At 42.7% G+C, this 26,608-nt stretch overlaps 6 protein-coding genes and 1 non-coding gene across 10 annotated transcripts; 4 read left to right on the top strand and 3 right to left on the bottom strand.

The window, feature by feature from the left end:
• Positions 1-4,609: 4,609 nt before the first annotated feature.
• Positions 4,610-10,975, bottom strand: sqz (squeeze). Its single transcript, NM_079679.3, has 3 exons — positions 10,270-10,975; positions 6,798-7,341; positions 4,610-6,617 (listed from the first exon to the last, which is right to left on the bottom strand). Exons 2-3 carry the CDS (start codon positions 7,149-7,151, stop codon positions 5,364-5,366), a joined length of 1,608 nt encoding a protein of 535 aa, NP_524403.1. The 5' UTR covers positions 7,152-7,341; positions 10,270-10,975; the 3' UTR covers positions 4,610-5,363.
• A 1,910-nt stretch (positions 10,976-12,885) lies between these two features.
• Positions 12,886-13,927, top strand: CG42359 (uncharacterized protein). The gene is made up of 2 exons (NM_169850.3): positions 12,886-13,070; positions 13,147-13,927. Exon 2 carries the CDS (start codon positions 13,436-13,438, stop codon positions 13,832-13,834), a length of 399 nt encoding a protein of 132 aa, NP_732404.2. The 5' UTR covers positions 12,886-13,070; positions 13,147-13,435; the 3' UTR covers positions 13,835-13,927.
• On the top strand, positions 12,886-15,087 carry Nsun5 (Nop2/Sun-like domain containing protein 5). The gene is made up of 4 exons (NM_142530.3): positions 12,886-13,070; positions 13,147-13,396; positions 13,962-14,459; positions 14,523-15,087. The coding sequence occupies exons 1-4, from the start codon at positions 12,948-12,950 to the stop codon at positions 14,951-14,953; spliced, it is 1,302 nt and encodes a 433-aa protein (NP_650787.1). The 5' UTR covers positions 12,886-12,947; the 3' UTR covers positions 14,954-15,087.
• Positions 14,984-17,948, bottom strand: nanos. Of its 2 annotated transcripts, NM_001275794.1 has the most exons (4): positions 17,647-17,948; positions 17,214-17,589; positions 16,201-16,670; positions 14,984-16,127 (listed from the first exon to the last, which is right to left on the bottom strand). In NM_001275794.1, the coding sequence occupies exons 1-4, from the start codon at positions 17,683-17,685 to the stop codon at positions 15,864-15,866; spliced, it is 1,149 nt and encodes a 382-aa protein (NP_001262723.1). In that variant the 5' UTR covers positions 17,686-17,948; the 3' UTR covers positions 14,984-15,863. The 2 variants fall into 2 exon arrangements, with proteins under 2 accessions (NP_001262723.1, NP_476658.1); NM_057310.4 differs by having other exon boundaries at positions 17,214-17,948.
• On the top strand, positions 15,308-21,089 carry CG11779 (uncharacterized protein). Of its 3 annotated transcripts, none has more exons than NM_142529.3 (4): positions 15,308-15,576; positions 18,640-18,720; positions 18,784-19,321; positions 19,389-20,781. In NM_142529.3, the coding sequence occupies exons 1-4, from the start codon at positions 15,481-15,483 to the stop codon at positions 20,051-20,053; spliced, it is 1,380 nt and encodes a 459-aa protein (NP_650786.2). In that variant the 5' UTR covers positions 15,308-15,480; the 3' UTR covers positions 20,054-20,781. The 3 variants fall into 3 exon arrangements, with proteins under 3 accessions (NP_650786.2, NP_732403.1, NP_001027193.2); NM_169849.2 differs by lacking the exon at positions 15,308-15,576 and adding an exon at positions 18,169-18,527 and having other exon boundaries at positions 19,389-21,089; NM_001032022.2 differs by lacking the exon at positions 15,308-15,576 and adding an exon at positions 18,374-18,527 and having other exon boundaries at positions 19,389-21,089.
• A 410-nt stretch (positions 21,090-21,499) lies between these two features.
• Positions 21,500-26,554, top strand: CG5835 (uncharacterized protein). Its single transcript, NM_142528.3, has 4 exons — positions 21,500-21,790; positions 23,573-23,697; positions 25,554-25,951; positions 26,025-26,554. Exons 1-4 carry the CDS (start codon positions 21,724-21,726, stop codon positions 26,146-26,148), a joined length of 714 nt encoding a protein of 237 aa, NP_650785.1. The 5' UTR covers positions 21,500-21,723; the 3' UTR covers positions 26,149-26,554.
• Positions 25,629-26,064, bottom strand: asRNA:CR44107 (antisense RNA:CR44107). Its single transcript, NR_074028.1, has 2 exons — positions 26,003-26,064; positions 25,629-25,946 (listed from the first exon to the last, which is right to left on the bottom strand).
• Positions 26,555-26,608: the final 54 nt, after the last annotated feature.

The raw sequence follows: 26,608 nt of genomic DNA, 5'->3' as shown, positions 1-26,608 counted from the left end.
GGGACAGGATCAGCGCTTCAACCCTTTGAGGACAACTGGCGGCGTCCGATCCGCGAACGTGTTGTGCATAAATTAAGGCATCCTTGCCGTCCTTTTGTCCTGGCACCCTTGATGCCTCGGCAAGGAAACGCTTCCGCATGGAAATGAGGCAAAAAAAGCCGGATTTTTTTCAGCTCCTTGTCTTCTGGCGTCTGCGTCTTTGTGCGAGTCCTTCATCCTTGATCGTCACCCTGAACGCAGCGTGTCTTTCAGCCTTGTGGGTAACCTGGCAGGGAGAACACAAAAAATCGTGAGAAAATTTCCAGCGCCAAATATTCAAATTAGGTAACCAAATGCCGCCCGTTGCATACTTTTTTGGACGGTTTTTTTTTTTTTTTTTTGAGTCCGCACCCAAAAGGACGGGAAGAAAAAAATCATCAGAATGCATGCTCATCCCATGCAGCCCCTATTGTATTGGGCGCATCAGTTTTTTAACCCATTTTTTTGTTCAGTTTCCGAAATTTTTTATGCTTGACTACCGAAAAAAGTCGTTTATAATTGGACAGAGTTCAGCTTTTTTGCCGCCTTTTTTTTCACTCCTATTTTGAATAACGATATCCTGCGTGACAAGTTTTTTTCTTCGTTTTGGTGAAAAGGATCTTAAAATCTTGTTACTGTAGTTTTTTATCCGTTTTTTTAGTACCTTTTTCCATGTTTTTTTTTTTCACTTTGATAAAAAGGCGGTGAGGAAATGTTAATTAAATAAATGTTACTGCGTCATTTTAGGGTAAAATCCTGTTTCCAATTTAATGTCTTTCAATTGCGCAGTTAATTTTTGTTTTTTGTCTTTTGAATGAAACCTCCTTTTTTTAACAATTTTAACACGTGTTGGATGTCAAGGATTTGAATTGTAAATTGTAAATGCTAGATGAAAAAAATGTGGGCTTTTGTTGAGTAATTGTAAACAACGTTAAGTGTTTGATTCGCCTTTTTGGAAAAAAGATATCCTGGGAACGCGATTTTTTAATTGAGTTTAAGCAAAAAAGCGAAAATCATGGGAAAATTGTAAAAGCGATAAAAATGTTGTGACAATTGAAAAAATTAATTTACAATCACACCGTTGTCGAATTTTTTTATTAAAATCTTTTCAAATTGTAAATAAACAGCAAACTAAAAAGCGTTAATGTAAATTGTTTTATCGTGCATCTCGCCATCAATAAACCCAGTTTTTTTCATTAAAAAAAAAGGAGTAAAGAGGGAAACAAGGGATTAAAATCCGTGAAAATGTAAAACCTTTATCCAACATCTGTTAGATTGGTATCATAAATGACTTCTTTTGGGGAAAAGGAAACGCTTTTCAAATAAAACTCATAGATCGAATTTCGAATGCGAGAGCATGCTTTTAATATTATGCTATTCAAATACTCATATATCACAAACTAAACCATTTAATTAAAATGCATCAAACCTTTTTTTTTTTTGCAATATGCCAATATTCGCCCAAGTATCTCAATTACATAACAATAGATATGATAAGGGAATATCAAGCCAAACACGGGCCCACCACAAACCTCAACAATAGGAGCAGAGTGTGCCCTCCAGTTCCAGTGTTTGCGAATATATGTATATGATATGAACTCGGTGAAAGGGTGCCAATATGGCAATAAGAATAGCTAACGAAAATCGCATCAAATTTCACAATATCGCACCTTATTAGAATCGAACAATACCGCCGATCACAATGCCAAACCAAATTGGCAAGGAGCTGGGGGGCAAAGGGCCAAAATGCAAATGCCGCAGGAAGAAGAAGTTATGGGAAAAACATACACACCTTCCATTCTCTTCGATACCGGGCTAATCGTTGGAGTGTATCCGCATATTGTGCGCATTGTTTAATAATTTCATAAATAGTTTATCCAAAAGAATCGCTGAATGCCGATCGAGCCGACTAAATGCCATTCGAGAACGGGTTATGTGAGACAAAAAAATCGAATCCCTTTCTTATGCTAAAATGAGGTCCTTCGCTGGGGTGAAAGGTTTTTCTTTCGCGGATCCGGATGTTTTGTTTTGTGTGCAACCCCTGATGATCGGATCCTATCTCCTTTCAGCCACCCTAACTGGTGTTTCTGTGTGTGTGTGTGTTTTGATTTCTGGGTCTGGAGTTTAGAAACCATAAATCTATTGATGCCTTTGATGACGCCTTTCTGCTGCACCGAAATGATCTCTTGGCATTGAAAACCCATAGACAATATTCAAATGCCAGTCGTTTGCATAATGCCCTGCCCAAAAAAAAAAAAAACAAAAAAATGATAAATTGATTGCACTGCACTGGGAGAAAAGCGAAAGGGGAACTTATAATGGCCCAAGCAAAATGGAATGAAACTATCTTTTGAAATCAATCAATTGATTGAGTTTTCTTTAATGCAGAATGGTATGATACTAATGCAAATACTGTAAGCCTTCGACCTAGTTTTAATGTGAAGATAATTCTCCTTGAAATTAAGTTTTTTAAGTTGATATCAAATAAAGATATGAATTAATACCTCTTATGCTGGCTTCTTTAAAACTTTCTTATTTTTATGGTAAGACAGTTGGGTCTTAATAGATAGTCGCATCAAGTACTGTGAAATTCAATTTGATATGCAAGCTGAAGCAATCCACGTTTTTTAGCCATCACGCTGGGAAACTTTCTTGTGCCCCAGACAGATGGCACTCGCAAGGATGAGTCCTTACTGCTGGCGGGCACTGCATTCTAATTATCATATCGATCAAGCTGCAAGTAAAAGTGACAGTCCCAGGCCCAAGGATCCCGTGCCTCTCCCGAAGATCCTCGGCCACATTTATTTTTTTTCTCATAGTTAGCATAACAAAGCCCCTGATGAGACGCACAACGGCCGGAGCCGTGATGATTTCAGCACCCAGAGACAAGACAGGGCCAAGGACAAGGAGCTGAAGAGCTGAGGAGTTGAGGAGCCACCCCGAAGATCGGGCAGCGGGACAATAACCACCAAACAATCGCCTCATCATTAGTGCGTCTATAATAATGCGCATTGATATGCTAATCGAATGGAGGAGCAACTTCAATGCCTCAATGCTTTTGTGATCGATGACGATGGCTGGCAGAAATCAAATCATTTATCAATTAAATTATTGGCAAACATTGCGTTGCAGAGCCCTCGATGCAAAAGGGTTCGATGTGCTAAAAAACTGTGCCCCTTCAACTCATTTTTTGCATTGTGTGGCCTCTTTGTTAAGCATTTTGCAAAACTGTCAAATGATCGATTATATCGGGAATCGGGAATCCTTTGTCCGCGTTCTTTGTCCTTTGCGGTGTGTTTGGCAACTCTGCTTTGATGATTTGTTGGTTTATTGTCAACGATCCTTGTTTTGCCCTCAAGAGCATCATTTTCCACATTCGCCAAAGGATCGTGCCCAATATTCGCACAATCCTTGCCAAAGGACAACGATCTGTGTTGACAAAAGGACAATTGCCCGAAATCCTTTTTAGGGAGTTTACATCTCTATCAGCTTCATTGTCGTTGCCCTAAATCTTTGTGGGTGTCTTTTCTGCAAACACACAATCCCCTTTGTTTAAGCCAATTTTATGAGCTATTTAGTAGAATTTATTTCGTTTTTATTTGCGGCATAAAAAGATCATAAAAAGAAGTTTCTTTTATTTTTTTTTTTTTTTTGTTTGTGTTTAACACAATTTGCTGCTATTTATAATTCCATTCAAACGCTTCGTTCAGCAAAAGACGGAGGCAAACAGAAAATAAACATAAATAAAGAGAAATAAAATATAATAAAGAAAAAAGCACCTGTTAACAACTTAAACTGGTTTCGTGTGGGATTTCTTAATTTATTGTTTTTTTAATTAGCTATGAAATTCGTTGTCTATACATTTATACATATATATGTACTCGTAGGTACACTTCACAGATATTCATGCACTGCATGAAGTTCCTTTGTCTTTCATAAAAAAAAAACATCGATGTACTAATCCGTCAAAGGTCTTTGGATGGATCTTCATATTATTTCATCACCTTCCATCTCAACTTATCAGATCTACTAGTTTCTTAAGTACTTGACCGTTTTGAAGTTACAAATCGTGACTGCTGAAGAAGACTTCGATGAACTAGTTTTATATCAGGTATAACCGTATATGCCAAGCATGTTTCAAAGAAACTGAATGCGAATCAAGTCAAATGAATCATTGCCATTAATCTCCGAGTCGATCAGCCGAAAATCCAAGACTCAATCAGTCATCAATCATTATTCGCCTATTCCGATGAAGATTCTTCCTCTGACGGGTAATTTTTAGCGAGGGTTGACCCCCTAAACTACGCCACTGTCACATTCTTAAGCCGAACGAACAGCAGCTGCGAATGAGAGAAATTTAAAGACAAACTTCGATACGATCGGTAGCCACACATTTCCCTGTGGATACTGAGATACAGATTATATGGGGTGAACATAAATCTCTTATGTCGCCTCGGGCACAAAGGAGTTCTTCTTAAGGTCGCTAAGCGGATTAGGTTGCATTTTTCTGGATCGTTGCATTAATTCGATCCGCTTTGATTCGCTAATGAAAATGCAAATCCTGAGGAAAGTTTGATAAACCACAGCAAATACTTTTATATATAGTTACAATCTTTATTGGTTGAATTGTACATGCATTTTCAAATCTATTTCTCTTTCAGCTGGCCTAAGAAGTAGAAAATATCCTTACTCCACTAGTTAGTTGATAAATTAATAATATCTAGCGTCCTAGATAAATGTTGATACGTTTAAATGTACAGCACAATTTACATAAATCTATGTACACTATAATATATATATATAAATATATCATTATAATAATAATATAATTAGGTTTATCGCTGTACTTTGTACTGCTCCTAGTAGAAAATAAAACTGTGAACTATTTATAATCGAGTTATTTGTATAGTTCAAGGTTTTAATTTGAATATTGCTTATAGATATCTAAAAGTGTGCATAATTATCGTATTTAAAATCCTGAGTTGATCTAGATATTACATATTACTTTCATATGGCAGTTGAAAATAGCACAGAAACTGTAGGATTGCAGTTGATTTTCTTATTGGTTTTGGGCAGTGATGGAGTTGATTTTGGCCGAATCGTATACAAGTTTCATGATGAATTTGGAAGTTGGAAGGATGCTTAAGAAAAACCAGTCACAATCCCAGCTCCTATGCCACTGCCAACTGGAAACTATGAGTAACTTATTTTACTTTCAGTGTTTCAATTGGTATGGATTCAAAGAGAATAAAATACCACGCTCTTGTATCCATACCAACTTAAACGTTGATCCTAAGCTAATGTCATCGTTGCTGCCTCTTTTGGCCCCGACCTGACGGCCTGTACTATTGCGCCTTTTCTTTGGCGGCATTAACAGCGCTCAGGCCCAAGGCGAGATGATCGCCAGCGATGAGACCCGCCGCTCCTGGCTGATGGGCATAGTTTCGGATCTGGTGAAGCGAGATGAGCTGTGTGGGAAAAGCCGCTGCTGCTGCCGCCGCATTCTGCTGATACAGATAGGCAGCGGCGGATCCTGGCGGACCGCGATGCTGTTGAAGATGTGGCGGTGGAGCCACTGTCGCCGACAGTGGAGTGAAGGCCGAGTTTCCCGGTCCAGGCGATGGCTGGTGCTGCGCTTGTTGTTGCTGCTGGGCCTGCTGCTGTTGCTGCTGCTGCTGTTGTTGCTGAAGGTGATGTTGTGGTGTTGACTGGCGCAGGACGAGATCCTCGCCCGCGGCCTCCTCGTGAGGACTATGCGAATGCCCCGGCGTGTCTGCCAATCGCTGATGATGCAGCAGTTCCTGCTGCTGTTGCTGATGCTGCTGCTGCAGGGATGCAAAGTTGCCATACGGCTGACCGCCGGCCTGCGGCAACTGCTGCTGAATGGCTTCCGCCAGCGAAGCCGCCGCACTGTCTGCGCCCATTTTGGCCCAATATGCGGCATTCACATCGTTCATGGCCTGGCGCTGCAAATTCAAGCCGATGCCGCTCGCCGGTACGTGCTGCTGGTGGGCAGCCACCTGGGCCGTGTGGCGATGCTGCTGCTTCTCCGCCTTCTCTGCGTGCTTCTGCAGATGTTTCTGAAGGTAGGTCTCTTGCGTGTACGATTTGCCACACAAATTGCAGATGTGCGTCTTCAGGTGCTTGGAGTCCTTGTGCTTGGGAATGTGCTCCAGCAGGGTCATCTCGTCGCTGAAGCACTTGTAGCAGGAGTTGCACTTGAACGGCTTGTCCGTCTGATGACAACGCGAGTGTGACTGCAGATTGGATAGCTGCGAGAAGGCCTTCGGGCAGCCGGCGTGCCGGCATTTGTACGGTTTGTCACCCGTGTGCGTACGGATGTGCTGCTGGAGATGCGACAATTGCGTGAACTTGCGCTGACATATCTCGCAGCGGTACGGCTTGATCCCCAGGTGGATACGCGTGTGCTGCGACAGGTACGAGGAGTTGGCAAAGGACTTGCTGCACGAGCCACACTTGTAGGGCTTGGCCTGATCACCGTCTCCCCGTCGGCTTTCCTCCTCAGGCGAGGAGCCGTTGCTGCCACTGCCGCTAGCGCTGCTCATCTGCTGACGCGGCGGCGATCGATTCGGGTCGTACTGGAAGTAGATAGAACGTTTTAAGGGTATCGTTTAGTATTAAGTACACGATGAATGGGTTACTAAAGCAAAGTCATATAATCTTTGACCGAAGAAATATTAAGATCGCAATTTAAGTATCATATCAGTAACATTTATATGCGTATGATATATTTTTTCAATATTGAAATAAGTGATTACCTTCTGTTCCTGCTGCTCGTGTGGAGTGGGCGGCGAGTTGGGCGCACTGTAGCTGACCTTCAGCTGCGGCGGGTGCTGCTGCTGTTGCGGGTGATGCAGATGCTGCTGCTGCTGCTGATCGGGATGTGGCTGCTGCTCCATGACCATTTGCTGTTGGTGCTGCACCAGGCCGTTCTTCAGCGAGTAGTCCAGTCGCTCAGCGACATTCTGCCGGAATTCGCTAATGTTGAAGGGCTTGTAGTCGTGAACCAATTGGGCGGTGGTCAGATGACCCAGCGAACGCAGCTGATCGATGGAGCGGTGCAGATAATCGCCGCTGGGGACGCCGTTCGGCGCCGTCGGCAGTTCGGCCATAAGCGGCGTCTGGTGGCCGCCAAGGGTCAGCGGGCGGTAGGCGATGGTGCGGGCGTCCAGTTTGGGGTCGTCGTCAGCGGCGGAACGAGCCTGTGCGTTACTGGCTAGTGGAAATATTGCTGCGGTCTTCGTCGCCGGGAAGTCGACACTTCACTGGCGGCGGGCTTACACAACTCGGCGCGTTTTTGTGCTGAAAGTACAGAAATATTGTAATTCTTGAATCCACAAATTTGTGCCCAGTCGGCACAAGTGCTTAAACTACTTTTCGATTCTGCCACTTGGCCGCTCCACTCCCCGCCGTTGGGTACATTAATTTCTGCACATTAACATAAATATGCATGAATTAATTAATTGTTTGTGAATTAAACGTGCTGCGCGCAGAAGGTACTGACTGAAAGCACAACTGTTGCAACCCAGTAAAAAGTTGCCAATGGGGCGCAAAAAGCGCAGAGAATTAATAACAATGCCGGGCAAAAAAGAGTTAGTCAACGGAAAAAATCACAAGATAAACAAAAAAGGCGCTTGCGGCCAGAAATTGTTGGTGACAACCACCAGATGGAAAGCGAAATGGAATCGCATTCTGGCCCGAAGAACCAAAATCGCGATTACTCTGTGGCCAGGTGACGATGGGCAGGCAAAAAAAAAAAAAAAAGCAAAAAAGGCAAAAAACGTCAGGGGCGCCAACGGAACGTGTCAACAACCTCGAGAACTGAATGCAACTACATCTCTGCCACTTTTTAGGGCGATGCAGCCGGGTTTCCAATGGACCACTGATGTTCTTGGTCTGTAAATCCCAAATGAATTACTTAAAATGTGGGATTTCCATGCAACAGTAAAAAACACATGAAAAGAATGTGTTCCAAACTTATATTAAGTCAAAGTTAAAAAGAATTAATAATATCTTACTTTAAATTACGCCAAAATGGTCAATTTTCTTAGAATATATTATCTATTTCAGAAGTTGTTGCTCGTTAAATCAAAACGGAAGCGTATTTGAAAAGAATACGTTGCGATAAAATGTAATGAAACTTAAAGTTTTTAAGGGCGTTTAAATATTTCAGCTGGGATGAATAATTGATAATTCGCTGAATAACAATGCGTCGCAATTATTGCTCAATTAAAAACATTAAATGCGTTGTTTTAAAAATATTTATAAAATATTAGTGCATTCATGCAAACATACGAATAATTTGAAATTTGACAAATACAAATAACTATAGTATCATTACAAATAAACAGGCAAAAGTCATTACTCAAATCTTTAATCATAGCTTTTATCTTCACTAGAAAATGTCGGTATTATTATGCGAATTGGGATTCAGTTTTGGCTTTTAACTAACTAATTTTAAGTCTCCGAAATATTTATAATGTGCATAAAACACGTGACTTTTGATACGAAATAAGGTTTTCAAACTCATGTATTTATGTCTGTAAAAATGTCCAAGTATTCCATAATTAATTTAAACAACATTGGTTTATGTGCATAACGCATTATAAGTAAATAGTTGCATATAAATCGCAAAATCAGGTCTTGTGAAATGGAAACTGTATTCTGAGCGCGAATTTGAATACGACCTTTTGGTCGGGTGGGTGTTGACGTCAGAGGTAAATTCAATTTTTGGCTTTTTTTTTTTTGGTTTTGCCTGGTCAAAATAACCGGTTCTGCCTTTGTTGTTGTTGTTGTTAATGCTGACGTTGGACAATTGAACAGCATGGTAGCAGGAATTCTGTGTAAAGATGGGGAGGGGGAGGGCGGCCATGTAATGCAGAAAATAAAAGGACGCGCCACTCGCTTGTTGCGCACATTTAGAGCGAGACGGGGCGACAAGCAAACAATTGTTTGCCGAACAAACAATTGTAATATGAAATAAGCGAAAGTGGCGAGCAATATAAAACAGAAGCCGGAATCGTAATCGCAACCGTGTAACAACAGATCCAGAAACACGGGAAATTGACCGCTCAACATAATGAATGCAAATGGGGAAATTGGGGATAAATAAACGCAATCGGTCAGTCCCCAAAAATACAACAAAAAAAAAAAGAAGAAAACCCCAAAAAAGAAAAACACGAGAAAGAGAAGCCCAAAAAGCGTATAAATAAAATGGTATACACAAAAAACCTACACACAAAAAACGAATCAACGAAAATTAATTGAGCGCGAGCAGCTGAAAACAAAAGAGAGCAAAGAGCGAGCATAAACAAACGAACGAGCGAGCGAACAACAACAACAGCGCAACAACCGCAATCGGACTGCTCTCTCACTCTCTTTTGTTGGGGGCGACATGTGTGCGAAAAAAGAAGCGAATATTTGATGAGTACGAAAAAAGTGGAAGATAAAAAGACATCGACACACAAACACAAATGAAAAAAAAACCGCCACCAAATGAATGGGAACGAGCATAAAAAGTCAAACAAGCGACTAAACGGAATGGTCAAGTAGTGCGGCACGACTGCAAAACGCTTTTGAAATTATTCTGGTTTAATTATTTGTTGACAGTCGCATTCGGCTTACAAATGTTTGGAGTTTAAAGGTTTTGACTTATTCCCCAAATAGCGAAGATTCGGAAATAAGGAAACAATAAGTATTTGACCAATGGAACACTGGACAAACACTTTGGAAATTGTGCTATTATTTTTTTTTTATAAAATAGGATATAGAGTCCTAACCAATAAATAAATTGTAATTCATTTGCTTTATATAAGTTTTTACATTAGGTAATTTTCAAGTAGCAATTAATATATAAAGGATATGCATATTAAATCGTTATAATTTTGTAATAGTAATAACTGTAAACGCTTTCATGTTATTTAACAAGGAAATCGCAAACTTTAAATCATTTTTGCAACATTTTTAAAAAAATAATGTCCTATAATCTTTTATGTTTTTCTCATAATAACACGTCAACTAATCATCGATTCGCAAAAAACCCCTCTTTCGAACAGTAAATATTTTGTTAAAAATGTGAATTTTACGGCGATCGTTTTCAAGTCTCACAATTATAACAAAAGCGACCACTGTGCGTGAGCGCGGGAAAGAGAAACAAACACCGCAATCGCAAGTGTGTTTGACCAATAAGGCAAATAAATAAAACATGCTCGTGCAGCGCAAAGTACTTACCAATTTGAAAGTGCCTTTTGTGTTCCGGCGTTCGGGTCTCGGATGCAGTCGCGGCCCCCTTTTTTATGTTTGTGGGCCAACTTTTGTTGATATTTTGGAGCACGTGTTCGCCGACTGATTGTGGGTGGGAGCCCGCCTGGGAGCTTGCCTGTTTCGCACACTGACACACTCACACACACTGGCGCAGGTGATTTGTTTGTGGTCTGCGGCACTCTATTTTCGTACTTTTGTTTGTTTTTGGGCACCCCTTGCGATTGATTTATTTAGCGAAAATTAGCGAATTTAGTGGGGATTTGCGTAGTTTGCTACGTTCTGCTTTGCCGTCGGGCCTCTCTTTCGCACACAGAAGAGACTCTCGAGTGGCAACAAGAAAAAATGGCCGCGCACGCCAAAAATACACACACACACCAACGCACACACACGGCAAGCTTATGTTTTTTTTTGCTTTTTCTGCACTTGTGCTTTTTTGCCCTTCTTGTATCGGACTCCCGAAATATTAGTTTTTTCAGCGACCAACAACGATTAATTGCATTTACAACGAACACGTTGCGAGGGGGGCGTGGAGCTGGAGCAGTTGGGGGCGTAAGCTCCGCTCTTCGGTTGTTTACGTCGCGGCAAACGCAAAAAAACACCAACAGAAGCAGCAGAACAGGAGGAGCTAGAATAACTGTTCGTGTTCACGACCGTCGAAAAACTGACTGAAAAAAAATCACAGCGAAGAGCGTCTTTTTTCAGAAGTTGTTTTTCGCTCTCTTCTCTCTCCGCACAAACGCACACTAGTGAAAAAGGCTTGTTTATGTTTTTTATGTGTGCGCTCTCACTCTCTCGCGCTCTTTTTTGTTCCCGGCGCCACAGAGTTTTTTTTCGGTTTCGGGGAGGAGGCGTGCTCTTTTTTTCGAATACCAAATTTAATTGGGCCAAATTCTGGGGAGAGAAAAACAAAAAGAACATATAATATCCTGCATCCTTTCTGCAGTGCCATTGCCCTGACTTTTGGCGGTATTTTCTATTTTTGGGAATCTGAAATTACAATTTAAGCTTTTAGCGAATCCTAATCTAGGAAACAGCAATAGTGGTACATAAGGTCCTCCGTGCTGGACATGATGCACATCACCCGGAACAGTGGCACAAAGAGTTTATCCAAAATATTAGGATGTTCTCCTGGCTGTATTGAAAATTCCGTGCCACTGGATCTTCGCCTATGAGCTGTTGAACTTTGTTACCATTTTATAACTTACACTTACATATGTATATTATTATAATCTATTATATAATATCAATGTTATTGTAATTATATTATTTTGCGCGCTGAATTCATGCCTATGCGATTCTATTGTATAAATATATATGTATTTATATATATGCATTTGTTAATACTTCTGAAAAAGAAAATGAAGAACTTAAATATCCGTTACATATTATATAATATTATTGATAATATTATTATAAGAAAAATATGTCTTGAAGATCAAATTGAAGATAAGAATTTTAAAGTTCCGGAAACTGATAATTATTTTATAACTCCTCATAATTTTTAAGGTTTTTTTTTTTACAAAATCAAAACATTTTTTGTTGTTTACCCTTGAAATATTTCTTTATTCACATTTTCTACATTAAAGTGCTGCGCCAAATATAAAATTTGAGCCTCCAAAAGAATTAAAAAATTTAACTTAAAAATAAAAAATATTAATTTATGTATATTTGAAATTAAGCAGCAGTCAAAGTTATTTTAGTAGTTTATTGATGTTTAGTGGGCTAAGATTGTTCCTGAGGGGAGTTCCGCTGTGCACCACAATGGACTGAAATGAATATTCCCGGATTCCTTCTTCATTTCCGCCAGCGGTTAAAACCTGCAAAGTGACAGTGTGTCAGTTTTAATAACTAAAAAGAAAGTGCAAGTATCTACCGATTCATTTACATGGATATCAGTCGTGATTTTCGAGGAGACTCTTTTCTGAAAGTCGAATTGAAAGCGTTAAAAGCCAATACAAAAGTTTCCGGGTGCTGGCTGATGGACTCAACGTCTGTTCTTCGCACCAAGGACATTGTAGGATGCGATCCTCAGCCTTGATATCGTCTATCAACTCCTGGGCAAACATAGAAAGGTACGTTTCCTTAAAGTCCTTAAAGAATAGCGTGCTTCATTTTAATATTTTTTAATTAAAGCAGCCGTACAGACCCCAAAACAAACGACACACCAGAAACAAATTGGAAAAAACTTGATTTAATTCCAATTTACCAACTTATGCACGATAAATAAAAGCATGATTCTAAATTTTGGTAAACCTCCAAGAACGCGCACACTTTGACATTTTAAACTGCGGCTTTATCGCGCCAAAATTTTTAACCATGAAAATATTCTTGTGTTGGCAATGCTTGAAGTACAGTAATTTTTGCTCGCAACGTATGGCCACACTGCCAATTTATTTGTAAATTTGATACCCTGTATGTAAATATATTGGATAGAACATATATGTTTTGTAGTTATCGTTGGCAAAATTAGAACAACCTTTACATTAATTGTAGATATTTTCAAAACATGAATAACAATATGATTTGTTTCAAACGCCACATGCTTATCTCCAGCCCTGACATTCGATAAGCATATATCGATAAAGTCGTGATTGGGGTTGCACCTATTCTAGCGCAAACAACACATACACGTGCACGTGACGACAATGAGTAAAAAACCGCATTCCATAAAAGTTCCCACCCAATACAGGGCGACTGCCAAGATTTTGAAGGCGGCACTGGAGCAGCAGAAGTGCATCAAGACCCTAATATTTGCAGAGAAGCATGCCGTAAGTGGATTGGACCTCTCGTCCGCAGATCAAACCAATATGCGTATAACTTTTCCCTCTCGCACTTCACTTGTAGCGTACACGCTCTTTGCATACGGTTCTGAAAAAATTTAGCGAAAATCGTGTGGCACTGGAAAAGGCCATCGAAGAGACAGGACTGCTCAGGGACAATCCCAGTTTTGATCCCAGTTTGGCCAAGATTCTAGTCACCGAACTGCTGTTTGGCAGGAAGGAGCTGAACGGCGAAAGCAAACCCGTGCAAACGGTGCGAAGTTACAAGGATCGACTGCTAAATTCCATCAGAGATTTCGGTGTCCAGCGAAAAGGCAGGTTATCACACCGATTACCAGTATTAGCCGGCTGAGATGGGCAAGAAGAACAGGAAACAACAGCATGTCGATGTGGTGCCAGCTACCACTGATGATTCCCCGGCTGTCATTGATTCTCCCGTGGAGCATCATACGCAGCAGGAGGACACCAGTGCGGAGGTCTTCCTCTGGCTGTTGGCCTACAGTGTGCTCATGTTCACGCTGCCCTTCTTGGGCTTCTATGGCGTCCGCAGCTGGCTGCAGGAGTCCTTCCCCCATTTGGACCTTTTCACGGTCAACTGTTGGTCAGTTCTCACGGCTGTTGTGGTTGTTAACCTCGTGGTGGCCATGTATGTATTAAAGGCTTTCCGCGAGAAGCCCCCACCACCCTTGGAACCCGTGCAGCAGGATGAGGACGACGAGCCGGAAGCTGCGGAGCCAAAGAAAGAACAGTAACTTAAGTGCTGCCAGCCAAGTCCAGATTATTTCGATCGTTTAAAGGACCAGTAACGACTCTTAACAACTCTTAATAAATCTTACTTTGGCTACAATTTTGAACTCGTCTTTTTGTTTGCCCACACAGAACCCAATCCTCGATATGTGCGCATCAACACAAATCTATACAGCTTGGCGGAGGCCTTGGACTACCTGCATAAAAGCGACTGGCGGCGCAAGGAGCTGCCTGCGGACGCCAGCTATGCGGATTTTCTGACTGCCATCAAATCGCTGGCGGAGAACGAGTTCATGACCGATCTGCACGTTGAGGGTGTGCTCATTTTTCCTGCCAAGTGGTCCAACTACTGGGTCCGCCATCCGTTGGTGCACAGCAAGAGGTTTATACTGCAGAACAAGGCCACCTGTTTGGCCGCCGAACTACTTGCTCCGCCGTCTGGGGCCACTGTGCTGGATATGTGCGCAGCTCCCGGTATGAAGACAGTGCACATATGCAATGTGATGCAGAACAAGGGATGCATCTACTCCGTGGAGCAGGACCACGTACGCTACAATACGCTGTGCGAAATAACAAAGGATGCTGGTTGCGATATTGTAAAACCCATTTTGGGAGACGCCTTGAACCTAAGTGAGTTTTATATTTATATATTTCACAATGAATATTTAAAAAAGTAACACGTTTGAATTTCAGCACCCGAACGCTTTCCGGACGTAGAGTACATCCTGGTGGACCCTAGTTGCTCTGGCAGCGGAATGCAAAACCGCATGACCGTGTGCGACGAGCCGAAGGAGGACAAGCGGCTGCAAAAGCTGCAGGGTTTGCAAATTAAGATCCTGTCGCACGCGATGGGCGCCTTTCCGAACGTCAAACGCATTGCCTACTGCACGTGTTCGCTGTGGAAGGAGGAAAACGAGCAGGTGGTGCAGCGTTGTCTTCAGCTAAATCCATCCTTCAAGCTGCTCAGCTGCAAGAAGGCCTTGCGCAACAAGTGGCACAATGTGGGCGACAAGGACTATCCCAATATTGGCAAGAACGTCCTGTATTGCCAGCCGGACAGTGATCTTACCGATGGCATCTTCCTGGCCCTTTTCGAGAAACGCCGCGAGGGCGAAAAGGATTAGTTGTTTCAAACGCAAGAAGGACATTTGTTTCCTTAAATTGTAACCATTTCTTTATTTGGCACTCGAGCCATTGAATTTTTCATTTTCAGAATATGTGTACACATTTTTTAAAAAAATAAAAAAATTATATAATGCTGGCGGTTGTTTCATGTGTGAAAAATTGATCAATGGTAAACAAAATTGAATAAATATATAACATATATATATATATATATATATATATATATATATATATATATAGATATGTGTGTTGAAATGAATACTTGCGATACATGTAATAAAAATACTCTTCGCTTATCTATCAAAAAGTGCGGAATGTCAAAATTTAAAATTTTACAATGAATGCGTAGCCGACGACGAAAGTGTTCCTTGCTATTTCCTTTAGCAAGATTTAAATTTAGATTAAATTCTAATGATACGATTGACAGTTCGAAATTCAAAGTGTTCCTTTTTCAAAATTTAGTAAAGATTGTAGATCAATTGTAGATATATCGAAATTTTTCGGCCGCAAGCGAACATTTTACGAAATGAAGGCGACCAGTTGCAGACCAATTCCATTCATCAACTTTCGGATTGTAAGATATTTCTATCGGCCACGACGATTGAACAAGTATTACGATATTGTAAGTCTTCTTTAACAAAATTAGTTTCCCTTTCACAGAAACAGACATAAATTCTTGAATTATTGACTTGGATTTGAGTGATCGTTCGTTGTCTATACTATAAGATCTATAGGCACGGGATAACGCTCTAAATCTCTTTAAAATCGAACGCGCCAGGCGCTATTTAAACGTTACTATCTATCTATCTGGTTAACCCAGCTTTGATCGGAATGCGTATATATATTTCATGTTATATAAACGCTGCAAAAGCTGCCAGAGCCTCTGCTCCAGAGCTGGATTCGCCCTCTCTAAACCTTCATCTGTTGCTTGTAGTAACTGCTCTTGGCTAGGCGGAACGATTCCGCCTTGATCGCATCCTCCATGGTGATGATCGGCTTCTTGGGGCAGTACTTAATCGTGTGCGCCGAGTCCCCAGATGCCCCGCAGATGGGGCACACGTAGGTGCGTAGTTTGGGGCACAGCACTCGGTTAAAGTTATCTCGCACTGAGTGGCTATTGATAACCGCCTCTGGTTCGTTGTTATTCTCACAAAAGACGCAGTGGCGGCTGATCTGTTGGAGAAACAAGATAACAAATATATTTTGCAAGTTTTAATTCTGCGAATCCTGGATCAGATCCACTCACCTCTTTGGCCTTGCTGTTGTAACGCTTGTACACCTTGTTGTTGTTGTTATTATTGTTACTGGAATTGGAAGCTCCGCGCAGCTGTTCGCCCTGCACGGGCAATCCCAGACCCATTCCCACGCCGAGATTGGTGGACACAGTGGCCGCTGTTTGGGCCTGCAAACCCATTGTATTGGGAGCGGCTGGTATATACGACATGTTTCGCCACACGTTGTTCAGATGCTCCCGGTAGTTGTTCAGCCAGTGGGTGGCGAGTGGAATGGGCATTAAGTTGCCGCCATTGGTCTGCAGCTGGGCAGGATTGCGGCCCAGTGGCAGGTGCAGCCCCTGCTGTTGCTGATGCTGCTGCTGCGGTGGCATTTGCACCTGTGGCGGAGCACTCCCGTAGGACATGCGACCGAGATCATCGCTGGCATAGCCATTGGTCGCGAACTCCTGCATCACATCCTGCATCGAGCCAGCCGCATTTTCTGGGAATAGCAAGCTTTTCATTACCTTGTCCTGAACGTATTTTTTTTATTATTCGCGTTTCAATTGCATTTCAGAAATGTAATAAGCAAATACGGATTAGTTTTTGCATACAAAAAAAAAACAAGAACAGACGAGAAAAAGCAAAGAACTTCTAGAAAATGTAAGACGCAAAATGGCTTTCCGAAGTTAAAACAAAAAGGAATAGCGAAAATGCTAAGGTCAATGGCCGAAAATTCAGGGGCGCTCGAAAAACCTCTTGAAGGGGATACAAGTGTTGGGCAAAGATATATTTTAAAGCACATACAAAATAGTAAAATAAAAAATATACTACACTAAATGGCGAAAATCCTCTGACCTCTGCAGCAATTATACATTTACACAATTTTACTTCTGTTTTGCTCTGTGCTTTCGTTGCCCCTTTAACTAAGCCCATGGCCATTGACTTTGGCATAACTGTACTTGTACAGATAGTCATCTCGCTCCCGCGCACTGTTTTTGGCTATTCTGTTTTAAACGACGCCATATTCGCCATTTCTTCTTACCTGCTGCGCCCGTCGTCACCTGCGCAAAGATTTTCAAGGATCGCGCAATCTCGTCCGTTTGCTGGTGACTCGCACTAGCCGCTGCCGCTGATGCAGCCAGCGCCAATTGGTGCTGCGCCATGGCCAGTTGCTGCTGCTGCTGGAGCAGCAAGTGGTAGTGGTACTGTCGCTGCATAAGGAGCGAATTGGCGGTGGCTGCGCTGTCGGCCAGAAAAGGGAAGTGCGTCGACTGCGCAGACGTCGACGGGTCAGGGGTCACCGGCGTAATGGGCGGACTCAAAGTGGCCGACGAGTTGGCCCCACTGGTATCCAAATACATGTCCTGCAGGCCCAGAATGTTGAGCCCTCCTCTGGCGTGAAAAGCAGAAAAGTTATCCTGCAATTGGAAAATCTTTCCAGACTGAGCCAACGAGGGGGGATTTGCAACACCTACTGCTGCTGCGCCACTGCCCTCCAAGTTGCTGCGGAACATGGCGAAAATCCGGGTCGAAAGTTACGGTTATCGCGCACTCTACTTTCCACAAATCCTCACCCAAAAACCAAGCACAGTTTATTCAACTGAAGTATTCGCGATACTTCTTTATCTAATAATAATGTACATGTAACTAAACTCGCTTTTGGGTTAAAATCGTGACGCAGAGGCAAAAAAAATCGTATGTCCCTTAGACAACTTGAAACAACTGCGAAGCGTACGGCAATTCCAGGAATTTTGTGGTAAAGCTACGCGCCAACTAACGGTTCTTGCTTAGAGGTGGAATAATGTAGTTTTCCAGCGATAATAAATATATCGATATTTTTAGTAAAATTGAAAAGGTAAACTTAATTTTAGAAAATAATTTATAAGAAATTTAATAGTATGCAAAATAATTTTTACTTGCTAAGAATATGTGCCACTAATTAAAAGCTGGACACCGCGCAATGGAAAATAGTACTACAACACAGCAACAAAGCCTGAGTTATCAACAAAAAAATACGAAAACATCTCCCAAAACTAAGCACCCACACGCGCCACTCGCCGTCACAACACAATCACTGCACACCACCATTCGAATTTCGCGCACTGTGACAACATCACATGATATCGGCGCGGCAACATCGGATTACCGACAAAACGAACTATCGCACGAGCCACCGCCGGCGAAGAGCGCTCGTTTTGCAACACCGGCGCGCGCTGAACGAAGAGAACAGCTGACTGCTTGATACGTGCGTGTTTCGCGGCAGGAATTACATAAAGTTTAGAGCCTCTGACGCCAGACCCCCCGAACATTCGCTCCGATCAAACTACCTGCGAACGGTCACCTAATCCCCACCATGGTAGGTTACCTCTGATCCCGGTCATCACTGGCGTTCGCTCACATCCGTCCTTACATGTGCATATTTCGAGGTTAAAACGGTCGAAGCTTTCAATGATTTTTTCTCCTTGCAGTACAGAATAGCTGCCCTTGTGCGGGATCGCGCCTGTCTCTTCACGTGCCAGCAGGCCTCGCAGAACCTGCAGCAGCAGCAGGTTAGAGTTTGGCTCATAAAACCCCATGGCGCAACCGGCCTAAGTCATGACTTTACTCCGCAGCCCCGCTTTTATAGTGCGCCAGGTCGCAGGGCCGGCTTCTTCTCGCAGTTCTTCGACAACATGAAGGCGGAGATGGATAAGAACAAGGAGATCAAGGACAATATCCGAAAGTTCCGTGAGGAGGCCCAGAAGCTGGAAGAATCGGATGCCCTGAAATCGGCGCGGCAAAAGTTTAACATTGTCGAATCGGAGGCGCAAAAGTCGTCTAGCATGCTAAAGGAGCAGCTGGGCGCCATCAAGGAGCGCGTAGGCGATGTTCTGGAGGACGCCAGCAAATCCCACCTGGCCAAAAAGGTTACCGAGGAGCTCTCGAAGAAGGCTAGGGGGGTCAGCGACACGATCTCCGACACCAGTGGCAAGCTGGGCCAGACCAGCGCATTCCAGGCTATCTCTAACACGACGACGACCATCAAGAAGGAGATGGACAGCGCGAGCATAGAGAATCGTGTCTATCGTGCTCCTGCCAAGTTGCGAAAGCGCGTCCAGCTCGTCATGAGCGATAGTGATCGCGTTGTGGAGCCCAACACGGAAGCCACTGGTGAGTCTCCATCTTTTTCCTTCAATAAGATCAAAGGTCATGGCCATAATGTAATGTTACTTTTCAGGTATGGAGCTGCACAAGGACTCCAAGTTCTACGAGTCGTGGGAGAACTTCAAGAACAACAATACCTACGTGAACAAGGTGCTTGACTGGAAGGTTAAATACGACGAGTCCGAGAACCCTGTTATTCGTGCCTCCCGCCTGCTGACCGATAAAGTGTCCGACGTCATGGGTGGACTCTTTTCAAAGACAGAGCTTTCGGAAACGATGACGGAGCTGGTGAAAATCGATCCGAGCTTTGATCAGAAGGATTTCCTCCGCGATTGCGAAACGGACATCATTCCAAATATTCTGGAATCGATTGTCCGTGGGGATCTGGAGATTCTGAAGGATTGGTGCTTTGAGAGCACTTTCAATATTATCGCAAATCCCATTAAGGAGGCTAAGAAGGCCGGCGTGTACCTGGACTCCAAGATCCTCGACATCGAGAACATTGAACTGGCAATGGGCAAGGTTATGGAGCAGGGCCCGGTACTGATTATCACGTTCCAAGCCCAGCAGATTATGTGCGTGCGGGACCAGAAGAGTCAGGTCGTCGAGGGAGATCCGGAGAAGGTGATGCGGGTTCACTACGTCTGGGTGCTGTGCCGCGACCGCAACGAACTCAACCCCAAGGCTGCCTGGCGGCTGATGGAGCTGTCCGCCAACAGCTCAGAGCAATTTGTTTAGCGCGCTGCCACGCCTTTCTTTTTTACCGAGCCGTTTAAGTTTCCCTCATTTTCTCATCCAAAAAACAAACGAAAAGATTACTGGACACTGAGCATTGACGACGAACTGACCACGAACTCGACCCGCAGGAATCTATTAAGTGTGTACAAAGGTTTCGCTTTCGATTGCTTTGAAAGTTTTGTCCGCCACTAGTCAACTGCGTCCGCCCGGCAGGGGCTGCTGGTCGGTCCCGTGAACGATTCCCCCACGAATTCCGGGCACAGCAGACTGCCGGCTCCGGCGCGGCTCATATCCCAAATGACGCCCCGGTTGGCCGTTCCTTGCGGCCACGCCCACCGCCGATCCACTTCCGGCTAGCACGGAAGGAGTGTTCGGTGCGGGGATTGGCCGTCGGGATCGTGGTTCCTCCGCTGGTGTCCTGGCCAAATCTATAACGTTGAAGCTTAAAGTGCAACCGCCGGTGTATAAGGCGTATAAGTAGTGACCATAAGCAAATTGTTGAGTGTAGTTGAGTTTAGGTATTTTAAGGCCCCAACCCTTTCCGACACCCCCCCCCCTCCCAATCCCCACCCCCTTCTCTTGTAAATATGGAATTCGCTCAGGGCGGCTTGGGCATCGTAAATTGACTGTACACACAGAATCCAAAGAGTTGTATGTACGTACACATCGAGCGCCACTCAGAATGTCTAGAAAAATAAAAATACTTCAATATTTTTACATGTACCATTTAAGCAGCTGGCGAATTCTTGTGAAATAAGTGTTATGTTTCCTTACCCTAATCACAGACATCCAAGTTTATGGTTGCCCCATGGATCGGGCATCCGTAAGCGCCACTTGCTACTAAGTGGGCAAAATAAAAAAAATCCAATACTTTTACATAATCCATTCGATTGGGTGTTTTTAAAACATGGAATGCTTTATTTTCCGATGACAGTTGTAAAACATTTTAATTTTACCTTGGTTAATAAGTAGTATAAACTTGCTGTTTTGAGGGAGAAAATAGTTTGTTGCTCAAATAAAAATGTTTGCAAATACCTAAGTAGTCATTGTTTTCTATGCATGTGATTCATGTATCTCAAAAACTTGAAAAATATTTTGATGTTTGTGACAAAAACAGTGATTATAAATTAGAGACATTTTTATTTGATGAATAATTAGCATAAAAAAGCCTATAAGTATTTGATTTTTTAATTCACAGAATTCATTCATGACCCACTTCGTTATTCAAAATAGCACATATCAGGAATAAAATGTACTGAATAATAATAATAATTTATACCTTTAACAATCGGTTAACGAGCAAGGTGGTAAAATCCGAGCAAAGTTAAGAATGCTAAGTAATTTCTTCGTTTCGAATACCCCCAACAGTAAGTCAATGTTACTGCCTCGATCGGTTAACAGAGAGTTAACAGAGTTGGGGTTAACTCGGCTGGCTCTCAGCTTGAGTTTGTCATTCCGCACGGAAAGCTCGTCGCGAACGCACGTAAAACTGGCAAGGCGGAGAAATATAACAAACATTTACAATTTGGCCCGCAGAATAAGCCGAACGAGCGCTTAATCATCGAAAAGTATCCAGCGATCGAGTGGCGCGTAACCTGTGCGTGAGTGATAAGGAGCTAATTGATAAAGGAAGTGACGACGGTGCCCGCATATCTACATAAATTCGCAATATGATGGCACTGCGGAAAACTTTGGTCTTCAACAGTGCGCTTCTGTTGGTTCTGCTGCTGGCGGAGTGTAAGTACCACGACAGATAAAAAGATATAACTACAGTGACAACGGGCGAAACAAGATAGATAGACACGCACACTCGATGTTTCCACTTCTGCAGCGAAACTAGTTTGCAGCGCAGCTGGATGGGATCGAGTTGGAGCGGCCACTTGGCTAGACAGCTAACAGTTTACGGTTCACCCTTTGCCTTAAGTGCCAGCCAAGATCGAAGACCATGTCCGGTTCGGGACGCCTTTATGGTGAAGCCCGCCCGGTTTACAGCGCATAAATATGGGGTTTTTATTGAATGGTTCGACCGCCCGCCGTCCCGTCGCAATGAATCGTCGTCCATCAAGGTCCCGCCAGGTCGCGAAATTAAATTGCAAGACTTTAATTCCATGGGGGAACTCCATCCATCCAGCTGGCTTCGCAGTGCAGATAAGATTTCGCCAGGCCTTTTGCGCTATATTGGTAAATGATCGCTACGCAGGAATTGTAAGCGAACAGTTGTGGTCAAAATAATAGGCGTTGTTGTATAAATCCTGCCAAGAGGGAACTATTCAGATGGATAATTGGGTTTCAGATTTCTTTTTTAAATCAATAAGTTCTAAAAGTACAATTTGTTGAAATGATAGTGGACATTCTAGCATTGGATTTTCATGTTGTATTTTTCATTTTTAAGCTTGAAAGCCAATTAATTTAATTACAATATAATCCTTAAAATTTCCTTACTATTACTACTATTACATAACCAACGAGATTACTTTATAACAAATGGCCAAATGACTGCCGTTCCTTCCTGCAGATTATGAGGTGTCAGAACTTTATGAGCTGGGTCTTAACTTATATTATTTGTCCTAAAGTTGTTAGCACCCGCAACTCAGTGATAAGAACTCTCCGGACTCTTTGACACTTGTCAAAAGTGGATCAAGTTTTCTTCGGCTGAAGGCTTTGGCCTATCGTCACGTACTCAATTCAAAACTGGGTGACTTACGAATGTCGAATGCAATAAATTGCAAGACATCATGGCTAAATCATGTGCTTTTTCGAATTTAATTGGCTTTTGTTTGTGGAATTTTTGGAAGCTCCACCAGCTAACGCGCGATTTTGACGCGATTCGTGAGCGGTTTATGCGAATCCCAAAGCGATCGGCATTGGCGAATCGTTTGTGGCATTAGAAATGTGTTTATTGTTTCAGTTCTGCTATATAGTATATATGTATGTATAAACGGACAGGTTTGCAAAAAAAAAAAACCATACGATTCAAACAAATCTTAAAGTGTACAGTGGCAGTGATTAAAGTAGGAATGGAATGGTTAAAGTTAGTTATTGAGTTTCGGAAAGTAAAACAGGCTGCTATTTACTTATTCCAATTTAAATAAATATATTAAAATATTTACATATATTTTATTGACGCCATCATTGCTATTTCATTGACCTCGTCTGTGCTAATTAATGCTGCTTTTTTGAGCCACAACACGCTTTTACTTTGTTTGCCAGAAAGCGTAACCCCAAATTCATTGTCTACTGATAATGCGGCGGTGGCAGCAAAACAAATTCGTATTGTCTGGGTCTGGTGTTTAGTTTTGAATAAAATCACAGTTGGCTGATAAGGAAACATATCTGCAATTTGGCTAAAAAGGTGCTAGTTGCGAAATCTCGGGGTAAAGGGTAAATATTTGCGCTTCCCCTGAAACCGAGAAGATCTGTGTTTTCTTATTCAGGTAGCCCGCTGTAAGCTGTAACCAAATACCGGCTAATTCAAGCGAATGCATTATCTCATTTCGGCTTAATTGCTTTCTCTTTTAGCCCAAGCCAAGCCCTCGCAGGATTTAAACAAACCGCAGACGAAGGAGCCAAGTGATCTGGGTGCAGGAGCTGGAGCAGCACGAGGAGTGCCGGTGGCTGCCAAAAATAAGACAGCTGTCGTGGAGGTGAGTTGGCCAAAACAAAACGCTGGGCATGGGTAACTGGGCCAGGCCAAAAGAGAGCCGGGCAACGGGGCAGAATGGTACAACGGGACAAAACCAAAACCAAAACCAAAACCAAAACCAAAACCAAAACCACTCCGACTGGAATCACTGACGCACTGACGCACTAAGTAACGAACGACCCAAGAAGCTGAAATACGAGCCAGGCCAAATGCATTACTGCATTTTGGGTTTATTTTTACCCAGAACCGGAAATTTACGCTTTAAAAATGTTTATTTACTTTTCACTTTGATTTAAATGCAAAAGCCAGCAGAAGACACGCGCAGCGTTCGCCTTTTAAGGGGCTCCGAAAGAAACGCTTATAAAGACAAAAATAAAAAAGCTCACGCACAGAAACTTTGCATAAAATTATAAAAAAAAAACTTGGTCTAGAGGGGGGGATACACAACGCCTTAGTCACGAAACTCCAATCGGTGGGGGGCATTATAATAGCGGGTGATAATACCCCAACCACACTTGGGTGAGTCACCATGGAATCGGATTCTAGGTAATCCCTCCGGCTGTCGTGACGTTTGAATGAATGAAGTTTAGAAAACCCCTTTGTATCCCCACAAGGGTAATCCCCAATCAGATTACGATTTTCCAGATCTCCCAACTCGATCGCTCGCTTGTCACCTTATTTTTTTTCTATCGTTAGTTGTTAACAAATCGGCCAATTACACGAGATGGAGCGGCTAAAAAAGCAAATGAGATTGAGACAGAGACAGTAAAACCAGTCACGTATTGTTACTGGCAATTACAAAAAGTTGGTATCTCGATCTCGACGGTCATCGGGGTCAGCAATCTACATATACATACAAAGGGCATTTGGGATACAAGATACTTACTATATAGTAAGTGAGAGTGATCTGTGGTAGTCAGCATTTGGCAAAACAACTTGGTTGCGGCAGTCATTAACATTCTTTATGGAAAAATAATATGGGTAACCAAACACACACATATTATGCAAGATAAGTTCGAGCGACCTTACTGATAACTTGGCTAGTTTAGACAGCTGGAAGTGAAACTAAACTGAGATGAAAGCCAATTTCCTTAGCTGTTTCGCTTGGATAATTGAGCCATAAGTAAGGTGAGTCTCTGCTTTAAGTGATGATTAATATGCGGAGACATTTGACTTACGCAAAGCCTCGAAATTTTCAGTTGTGACTCAGCGAGGCTTCCGATTTCCATGGATATATTTCAGTTTCAATTGTTAGACTCGGTTACCAAGTCAACACTATCTGGCTTAATAGAACACTCAGTTTTTTAATCGGACTGGTTTAAAACTTGTTGTTTAATAATAGGGGAAAGTAATGAGTCCATCCAAAACATTAGCATGTTTGTAAAGCAATTACAATTTGTATATGACTTTTTTTAATTTTCACTAAAATTTCTATTTGAAAGCCGGATTTTTAAAGCTACTTCATTCGTTTGCATAAGTAAAGATGATCTCAAGAAGCTATAAGGCACTTTAAAAAATATTAAACACGCCTTCACAATTCAGACACTTTTGCAACGCCCACTTTCAAATTTGTTGCCCAAATTCGGCATAGAACTCGCATAGAATCACGTGCCGTTTGAAAATCAATTACTCAGCCGACAGTGAAAGCCACATCGATGACACGAGCCTTTTTTTTGTATACACAGGGAAAAACAAATTGACGCAATTAAAGGCAATTTATAGATAAATATGAAAATATAACAAATAATTAGTGAATATACGTTAAATTCAGCTTAAACATGTTGATCGTTTAATTTTAAAGCTTGAATAATATATGCATGTTATACTAACTAAAATTGTATTTTATTTTAATCGCAGGATACTTCCGACGATTCCGACTCAGAGGCGGAATCGGAGGAGCAGCAGCGGCGGTCATATCCCCACCGCGACGAGGACCAACTGAACTCGGCCACCAATTTGGTTTTGGCACAGAACTACAAGTACGATGTGGAGATCCTGGAATCCGGCGATGCCGACCAAGACGACAGTAGCATGGATGACGTGGACGATCTGGAGGAGCGTTTCAAGGGACGCGGTGTGATCTTCAGCACGGACACCGAAACCTTCGCCAACGAGAACATCGAGATGAGCCCGCTGAACGTGCAGGCGGATGCGGTTAGCCAGGGACACGTGCTGCTCGGCATCGTGGTGGTGGCACTGGCCTTGGTCTCCATCGGCCTGTACGCCGGCCTGGTCATATGGCGCTCGCACCTGGAGTGAGTTCTATTGGCTAATTGCTCTAATTTTCAGAGTGCTAACTCATTTACCATCTCTTTTCACCATCATCAGGCAGCGGTATGGAATGCGCGAACGACTGGTCAATCACGACTTGGAGGATGAAGCGGCTGGTGTCGACGACGTCGATTATCAGGTCTATGCGCCAACCACGACGGCAGCTACGCCTAGGGCGTAGTCCGTTTCGAAATCTGGTCCGATTCGATTCGATCCGATACGACGGTGGGCTTCAATTGGACCTGGTTTCGGTTTAAAGTGCACACTCACCACACAATTCAGACGAGACGACGACGATGGCAATTCATTGCAGCCTCAGCTAGGATGGTGGTGGAGAGACGGTGCTCAATCGTCTAATGTATGCCATAAATTTCCACGACAAGCTGAAAAGCATTCCGCTTCCCAATTACACTCTAATGGCGTTGCTAAAGGTCACGCCGATTTCTAACAGCGCAGTTGACAAGACCAATTAGTTAGTAAGTTTCTGTGATATTGTTCTAGAGATTCTTTTGTACGTCCTTGCACTAACAATACGCATAGAACCCACGTTGCTAATCGATAATAAAAACTATATGTAAATGTAAATGAATATTTAACTTAGGCGTCTTTATTTTGTTGATGGTAAATTCCTGCAAGTTACC

The sequence above is a fragment of the Drosophila melanogaster genome, chromosome 3R (genome assembly GCF_000001215.4).
Source record: "Drosophila melanogaster chromosome 3R".
NCBI lineage: Eukaryota > Metazoa > Arthropoda > Insecta > Diptera > Drosophilidae > Drosophila > Drosophila melanogaster.
The sequence above is the reverse complement of the archived record's forward strand: the minus strand, read 5'-3'. Positions and strand labels throughout refer to the sequence as shown.